Consider the following 9,582-nt stretch of genomic DNA (forward strand, 5'->3'; position numbering starts at 1 on the left):
TAGTTTCTGTTGAGTGGCTCAAAGGAACTGTTCCATGTGAAGTTGAAGATGATTCTATCTAACTGTTTTTTCTCTGCTTTGTTTAAATTTGTTACGTAGAGTTTGTAGATGATTTTAGGTATGATGGCTCTGTTGATGATACTTGCACGTTCAGGAAGGTATAACCACACCTTTTTCCATTCATTAGTGGCATTTATTAGACTTTTTTCCATGTCTTCTTTGTTTTTTTTATTTGCGTCAGATCAAACCAAACACCAAGTACTTTCATCCTTTTTACTCTTTAATCTCCATTTGATGATGTTGTATTATACAGTAAACATTCATGATTTTCGATTTTTCCATGTTTATTTTTAACTCTGTTAGTCGGCTGAACTTACTGAGTTTGTCTATTACTTTCTCAAGACTGAATTTGTTGACAATTAGGAAATTAATGTCGTCCGCATGCGCAATATATTTTACTTCATCTTTATAGCCTGGTATGTAGACGGCATCAATGAGGGTGTCTTCTTTTATGCTATTAAGTAATACCTCGATATAAATGGCGAATTATCATCGAGCCTTTAGGGTCAACCTTGCCTAACACCTCTTTTACATATGATGTTTTTGGACTCCTTCCCATTTATTTCTATAAAAGTGCTTGGTGTGTGATGTAGCTTCTTGATGTTTTCAATTTCCTTTGTGTTGAGACCAAAGTTTTCCAGGAAAAGCCAGAGAAGGTCACGATTTACGGTGGTCAAAGGCCTTACAGACGTCTATCGAGAGGATGGCTAGAGGACATTTTCTCTCCGTGTAAAATTTCCTGAATGATATTGAGGTAAGTGAATAGTTGTTTGGATGTTTTTCTAACCGGTAATTCCAGCACTTTGTGTGCTATATATGTGATTGTTAAACAAATTTTCTAACACTCTTTGGCTATAACTGTACTGTATATTTTGTAATCTGAATTGAGAAAGGTGATAGGCCCTAAAGTCAGTAATCCCTTTTTTCGATTGTCCGCTTTTTGTTAATCAGCAGCTATCCTCCCATCTCCAAACGGAGTTGCTGAAGTTATCTGTGATTGCAGCAGTCTGCGAAGGATGTGTGAAAGATCTGTGCAAAAAATTTGTAAATTTCTGCACTTAGTTGGTCTCTACCTTGGTGCTTTCCTGGAGTGGAGGTACTGGATTGCATCTGTAATTTCTTCTCTTGTGATTTCCTTGTCGAGAATATTTTCATTTTTTGCTTTTGATGGGTTTCATGTATTTGGTTACTTCTTTGCTAGGTTGGAGGTGTCATAGGCATATATTGTCGGAATACATTTGTATAGAAGTTATAAAAAACTTCTGGTTGATGATTTACATCCAGGGTATATTCTGGTTCCTTGGTTGCTCTTATCATAATTTTGTCATTATCGATTTTCTCTTTTACTTTAGTTTTCTTTTTAAAAATTCTCAATTCTCTAAACAAAATTTGTTCATTTTATAGCTGTTATAGTTGTCTCTATTTTTTCTTTCTATTTCTTTACTTATTTCTAATTCCACTCTTTCTATCTCTTCATCTTCTTTCTATATCATTTTAGTAAGTTCTCTTTGTAACATTTTAAGTCTGTTAAAATTGCCTGTTTTAATTTTGTACCAGGTGTTTTGTAGGATTTTATAGCAGTCATTTTTTATTTTCTCCTAGTTTTCCCAATTTATGTTCTTTTTTCCTTTTATTAGTCTTTCTCTAATCTTTTCTATAAAATTTTTGTCCTCAAGAATTTCCTTTGTAATTTTTATTCTGGTTTTGTTGTTTCTGTTATTACTTTTAATTTCTAGATCCATCTTTAACATTTTATGGTCAGAGAGTTGTCCTTTCGGATCATAAATATTAATGTTTTTAATTTGCCGATTCTAGAGAGTGTAAAGGCATGGAATCGCCAAACAGCGCGATTCTCACCTGTTTTGTTATAACGAACTTTCATAACGGAAAAAGTCGTTAGGATTGGGCGGTAGAAAGACCGTTAGGAACTTCCGTGCGGAAGAAACCGTTAAGTTTCAGAATCCGCCGAACCATAGCGAACGAGACTTGGACCGGCGGAGAAGTGGACCGTGCATGGCCGTTGCGCGTGGCGGGAACATTCAAATTTGATTGCAGCTGGGGTTCGAGCGCCGGTCGACTACTTTAAGCTCGTAGAATCGCGAAGTCGGCATGGCGCGGATCGTGTGGCCTGTCGGATCGGAAGGTGGCATCGGAATCGGATCGGATCAAGGCGAGTTCGCTCGTTATCCGAGGTTTTGCTAACCAACTCTCTCGTGGGAAGTTACGTGTTTGGTTCGCTACGAACTTTGCTTCCTGACTTGGAGGTTTTGTTAATTACACTCTGTTGTTCGTAAGGATTTCTTTCGACGAAAATTTGTACGGGAATAGTCGGTTGTTGTTCAGACCAGTTGTTTGTGCATAATTAATTGTAACTCTAATTTGGATTATTTTGTACATTTTACTGTAAATATAAAATTTGTGTTTTCGTCAAACCAAGACTGAGAGTGGTTATTTTGAACATTACTAGGGTATATCCGATCCATGGCGCTCTTTACCCCTTCTACTTCCCCAGGTGTAGCCAGGATGGAAAGGATAGACTTTACGGTAAGCATCTATCAGATAAGGTCGTTAACATGTTACTCAGGTGTCCAAGAACTATCAGGTAGCAGGGGGCCAATTTCTTATCTTCCGCTACTCGGAATATTGTTAAAATCGCCCATAAATTATTGATTCCTGTTGTTAGATAAGAAATTGTTGGTATTATGAAAGAAGTCTTTCCTTTCATGAGCAGTGGTGGGGGCATAAATGTTGACAATTCTTATAGGGAGTTTTCCAATTCTAATATTAACTGCAATTACTCTGCCATCACTGTCAGTCTTAAAGTCGTTGACTTTGATGTAGTTTTTTATTAGTAGCAGTACTCCTGTACTCCTTCTACATGCAAATGATGCATATTGTTCTACATTGTAAAGATTTTCCTCAGTAATCTGAGGTCGTCAAAGTCACGGATGTTAGTGTCCTGGATAGCCAAGATATCTATATTATTCGTTAAAACCATATTTAGTATTTCAATTTGCTTATTTATACTTCTAAAACCTGTAATATTAATTGATTTTATATTTAATGTATTTACTTTAAAGGTCATTGTCGGTAATTACTTTCTTGTTAATCTTTTTGCTTTTCTTTCTGCTCTTTTAAAGTGCTTCTTTAATCTTTTTTACTTATTCCATACTTTGTTTTTAGTTGTTCTATCATTTCCTGCTTTTCTTGTCCCGTTAAACTGCTGTCAAGTTCTAGGGCCCTTAAAATGGTCTTCATTTAAAGTCTAAGGTTTCTCTTATTCCTCTTGTTCCTCAGTATTTTTTTCCTCATGCCTCTATCTTTGCTTTTGTTTTCGCTTTTATTTCTATTTGTTTTCCCTCTGTTTTTTCTTGTTCTGTTTCAGATTCCTCATTGTTTATCTGAGTATCCTCTATGGTTTCTAGCTTAGTTTTATTTTTATTTATATTTATTTTGTCTCCTCTATCCTGCTTACCATTCTTGTTATTGTCTTGGTTGTTATTACTTTTACTCTCAATTTCTTTATTTTTATTGTTCCCTTCTTCCTTTCTATCATTGTCATTATTTTTATCTACCTCTTTTCTTTTTTATTAACTTCCTCTTCTCTTTTATCATCATTTTTCTCCCTAGCTCTATCTAAGCATTTCTCCTTTTTTTTCTATATTTCTATTTCTAGGGCCTTTCTCATATAATTCCCTTAGAGTTATTTCCGGACACCTCTCATTTGCCATGTTCGCGTCTGCAATTGTAACATGCAGGGCATTCCTTTATCAGGTGTAGGGTGCTACCACATCTGTAACACTCTTCCATAGGGCACTCTCTAACCTCATGGTCTAGGGCACCACAGAGTCTACATTGTTTATTCATACCTTCATAAAAATTTTGGACCATTCTACCCAAGATTTCAATGTAATTTGGGAGGGATTTACTAGTGACAATGCTGACGCGATATGTACAGTACCTGTTTTTATTTTCCTTCCGGGGTGGGTGTTCACGAGAACATTCACGACTTTTCCGAATTTACTAAAATTTTTTCTATTACCGGTTTATCAGCCTCCTCCGGGACACGTTTAAGCGTGACAGTTATAAGTCATGAGTACGACCCCTCTTCTTCCTCACTCGACGAACTCCAAACCACAACTGACCTTCAAATCTCTTGGGTCTCGTTACTCCTTTTGTTTCTCGGCGTTATTTCTAAGAAACCGGTGATCCCACCGAGGGAAAATGGGATTAGGGAAAGAAAGTTCTAGAACAGTGAAGCCAAAGACAAAGGAAATACTAAGCCTAAAATATAATAATTAATAAAAAATATATATATATTAATATGGCCGACGACCACAACCTGTTCAAAACGCTTTACAGTATTGTTAACCGTTTTGAACATGTAATTGATGCAAATGAATTGCACATTGAACAAATGTATTCTGAATAAAAACCTTTTGTGCGTGTTTCCATTTTGTGTTTCTTGTTCTTCATGCACCATTTTTTCACCTAGTGTAAAAATTCGAACTAAATATTTTTTGCATTTTCCTTTTCCCCATGGTCCATATAACATATATACCAAGTTTAATCAAAATACGTCCACGAAAACGGGCTCTAGACTGGTCTGAGTAGGGCAACTTTAATTATAACCACCCTGTACTAAGTTAATAAGTACGTCATTAGAAATACAAGAAAAATGAAAGTATTGTTTTAAAAATATTATAATTTTCCTATTTATTATTTTAATTCAGCTTTACTCAATTCACAATATTTTCATTTTGTTATTTTTTCGTCCGATGGTTATTTTTAAAGTTTAAATTTATCTACAGACAATTTCGCCCAAGTAGGGAATCACCATCCATTACTTTGTGTTCCAGACGATACATTTCCGAAACAGACCGAAATGTTATCGTCTGGAACACAAACTAATGGATGGTGATCCCTACTTGGGCGAATTTGTCTGTAGATAATTAAACCTCAATATTTTATGTTTGATAATAATTTAAAGGTATAAAATTATAAATTTTAAAGAATAATAAAGGTTAGTTTGTCCTAAAAGAGATAAATTTAATGTTATTTCTGTAAACATCCTTAGCTAAACAAAATTTAAAAATGGACTGTAAAAATCATATTTGTCATTATGAGTTCTTAATAACTTACATTAATAATATCGTTAATTAAATATTTTAAGTTTCAATTATTAATAGTTTCGGAAAATATTTGTTTTTTATTTTTTAGGAGACTTTCTAAACAGTTTTCTTGCAGTTTCGTTACATACATCGATCCAAAAACTTTTTAATACTGACTTGAATGACAAGACAAGATTCATTTGTGGAATTAAATGTTTACTTATCTGTCCTGTTGTGTATTTGTTCATATTCTGATACATGCAGGATTAGTATATACAGTATCAGGTAAGTGAGAATAAATTATGAATTTGGTAGATAATTTCTAACAATTATTGAGGCTGCAATTTGAAAACATTGTATACCTTTAAATTCCTACTGTTAGTCTGTCCTTCATTAATCTCGAGAACAGTGTTAGATACATGATTTTCAGGACACGATGTGAAAAACTCAGTAGCAGGAGGCCTCGATAATTATATAGAACTTGGCGGTCTTAGTCCTGAAGTTACACGATGTCAATTCAAAAAATTTTTTTGAATGCAGTTACAGAGATGACCAGCTTAACTGTGGTTGTTATAAGGAAAAGTGTGATGTACTGGGACAAGACACTACTAATTTGAGATCAAGATCATTTATTTTAAATTAAACAAATTAAGAATATGATTAAAAACCAAAGGTGCCGCCATTATTTTTCTCTTATTTCCAACGTTATCATCAAAGGTTTAAAGACCTTACAGCACATTTTGTGTTAAAAGTTAGTTGTAATCTGCGTATGTTTACATAGTTATTTTTATATTTTTCTAATAACATTTCAAATAACTCTAAACACAGATGTATTCATTTCGAATAACTATAAACACTTGATTCTGGTGGATAATAATTATGCCATATCATGTTCAGTTATATAGCATTTTTATTTTGACTTTTAAAATTTACTTTCTTGATTTTTTGAAATAATTTTTTAATTAAAAAGTAATTTAATAAAATGTTATAACAAATGGCGCCACATATGCAGTTTTAAATGTTGCCGGGAAAGTTAAGCAACTGGTTGCTCGATTTTTTTGATTAGAGAGAGAAAGCTTGGTGAATTTAATTGAATTTATTATTAATTTTTAATCATCTAAATGTCTTCAATTAAGTAATTAAATTAATTACCTTTGAAAAATTTATTTTTAGCGTTATTCATTATTATACTAGCAGGAACCCATCGAAATTGACTATTTTGTTTAATTAAAGTGTGTTAAATGAAATCATTTAAAATTTAACGTTCCAAAGTCATCAGTAGAGCATGTGATATTGTTTGGTTCCTCCAACAAGTAAACACTTACTCTACTTATTTTTTGATACCATGTGGCTTATTTTCATTTTCCATTTCCATCCTCCTCTGTGACAGGGTCCACCCCTGTCACAGAGGAGCAATTTAGCAATCTTAAGCAAAACTTCAGAAATTCGTAGTAGAAGGTGAAACACGAGTTCTAATAGTTAAAAACGCTAAATGTCTGGATGGCATGTGAGTGCACTTGCTTCCGATAGACTTACCATTTAGAGTTTCCCCTCCTACACTCCTGAATCATTGCATCTTTCTCAAATATTCTTCAACAGCCTCATTTACAGGGCAAGGGCTTTATCTTGATAACTGAACCATGTTTGTACCTTCAGCCTTTCTCTCAAACAAAGGCTGAAAAGTATTTGAGGCTTAACAAATTCAAATATAGATTTATCTAATAGTATATAAGTTTTTATAAATATTCAATGAATTGATCTATTTTTATTTGATTTTATACATTTCATTTATTTTTAATATTCTAATCAACTTATATCCTAAAGTGCTATAAACAACAATCAAGTAAATTTATAGTTTTAAATAAAAAAATCCTTATGAATTGCAAGAAAAGAGAAAAATAATTCAACACATTATTTATCCTTTACACATATATTTCAGGAAAAATATTTAATATTGGAAATATATCTGAAGATGTTTCTGTAGAAATTTCATCACAAGGAATGGCTTTAATAGAAACATACTTCTTTCTGAGGTAAGTACAGGATTTTCTCCTTGTAATTTACCTTATACAATTTAGATATTTCATATCAAATTGTCGTAATAGTACAATAAAATTAATAATAAATAATTTGTTAAAATTAATCACTTTTCAAATTTCCAAAGTGTCATTCGTTTCAGTTAAAAATTCAAATAAAACGACAAAAAATTACTTTGACATGGTCACAATGTCGGACTGAAATTTTTTATTATACTTTTACTTTATTTAATTTTAAATATATGCTCTCGATCTGAAATTAATAGTGTTTTTATACATTATGCTATTCCTCGTAACAACCGAGTCATACCGGTCATTTATGTAACTCCTTTCTGAGTATAAATTTTGAATTGAAACACGTCACTTCCAGTCTAAATCGGAAGTTCGTACATAGTTTATCGATGCACTTTGCTCCTGATCTGTCCATATCTGGTTTCGATATACCTGAGATTAAAGAAGAGCAGACAGATGAACGAGAGTAGAAATTTATAAGTTTTAAATTGAATCCCTAAAATTCTATTGAGTTACAGACTCGTTCTCAAGATTTTTGAAAGAATGAAGTTATATACAATAACACTATTTTTATATAATCTCGTTTATTCATTTTTACAATATATTATAGAAATGTAGTGTAACACAATAAAGTATTCCCAAATTTCTAAAAAACGTTTTATTTACAGAAAAGTTTTTGCTTTATATATCTGCTATATTTGACATTAGCAAGATTTACTGCAAGTTCCATTGCAGAAAAGTTTCTTAAAAACTCAAAAACAATCTCTAAATCTTTGAATAATTTTGTTAAAATTATTGGATGGAATATGAAGACATATCAGTTCACAGAATCTTGTATAGTTTCAAATCAACAAATTCACCATCAGGGAAATCTTTTTAAAAAAATGTCAAAACGAAATCTCTCAAACAGGAAAAATATTTGGTAACTTGCTTTTTCAGTTTACACAGGTTTTATTGTATACATTATAAAATCTAGTTGTAACAAAAAGAGAAAAGTGCACAAGACTAACAATTATGTTTCATTTAAATGAATAAATTTAATCTTAATTTTCAAACAAATTAACAAATTTAATTATTAGTTTTTAATTTAAAAATCTTTTAATCCTGTTTTACATGTGTTTGGTAATAGAAAAATTAATGAATTTGCTAATAATTATTCCATACAGTGGTCTGTTAACATTTTATTTACGAAGCAACAACGGAAAAAAATCCATACTGTACTACTTCGTTTATCTCTTGAAAAGATACATAAGGTTAATTAGTTCTTTACTTACATTTATTAAATTAAATATATCATAAATTGTTTTGTTAAACATGGTTTAAATTTTACTCATTTTGTATTAAAGATTGACTGTTCCATTGCTGTACGTATTGGCTTTCTTCATAATTTTGCCACTTTGTGGCGAAGGGCCACATTGGGATGTCGTAAATGAAGAAGCAAGAAAGACTGAACAATATTGGTGGAGACATATTCTTCATATTCAAAATTTATACAATATGCCATTAGATGTAAGTTGCGGTTTATTAGTAACGTAAATTTTAAATTTTATAAAACTATAATCAAAAATGGATCTATTTCTTGCAGTTTTTTATACATATATGGTTCGTTAATGCGTTGATGCAGTTAACTGTAATAACAGTTCCTTTATTATACATACATGACAGGTAAGAATGAAAGTATCTACGTAATTGTTTTTGGTTTAGTCATTTTATATTTATTTTACTTGCTAATTAATTCTATAATAGGTAAGATATTTTAGAGCATTTTGATCCTCTAATAATGAAAGTCCTAAATGGTCAGTGTTGACCAGTTTAGGACTTAATAATATAAAAGTTGTTTTACTGTCACAACTAGGTGCATTAAACTTATTTTTTAAAATAAAAATTCATAACAGCCGAGAAAGTTGCGCAACTCTCTTTGCTGATTTTTTTCAATTTAAACTATTTCGTATTGAAAACACCTCGTTGTAAATTGTTATTTAAAGAGCTTGAGCTCGTTGATGGTTGAGTATATTGACGTTGCTGTGGTTTGCAAAATTTGAAATGAGACGTCACTTGTTATGTAGAAAAGTTCTTGTGCTTCGATACATTTTACAAAAAAGCCTAAAAATGTATATATTTAAGTTTACTATAGCTAAAGTTCATCTTGAAAATGTTTTATTACTACATAACTTTATTACGAAAATAAAACAGAATGCATATATTTAATATCACACGATATAATTTTTCATCACGTAATGAATATATTACGCTGTATTCAGTTTTACTTTACAGACGTAAATTTAAATACACTCTTTGATCATTCTATTTATTCGAGTAAATTGTAAGTATTAAACTACATATTATAATTACAATTTTAAAAT

At 31.5% G+C, this 9,582-nt stretch overlaps 1 protein-coding gene across 1 annotated transcript; it reads left to right on the forward strand.

The window, feature by feature from the left end:
• Nucleotides 1-2,169: 2,169 nt before the first annotated feature.
• Nucleotides 2,170-8,884, forward strand: LOC136990197 (uncharacterized; the record flags this gene model as incomplete). Its single annotated transcript, XM_067288570.1, has 5 exons — nucleotides 2,170-2,230; nucleotides 7,111-7,204; nucleotides 8,386-8,472; nucleotides 8,566-8,728; nucleotides 8,805-8,884. Coding segments are annotated over exons 1-5 (485 nt in total), but the record flags the coding sequence as incomplete, so codon positions are not given.
• Nucleotides 8,885-9,582: the final 698 nt, after the last annotated feature.

This window comes from Centruroides vittatus, unplaced genomic scaffold (genome assembly GCF_030686945.1).
Source record: "Centruroides vittatus isolate TY-2023 unplaced genomic scaffold, ASM3068694v2 contig_1310, whole genome shotgun sequence".
Classification (NCBI taxonomy): domain Eukaryota; kingdom Metazoa; phylum Arthropoda; class Arachnida; order Scorpiones; family Buthidae; genus Centruroides; species Centruroides vittatus.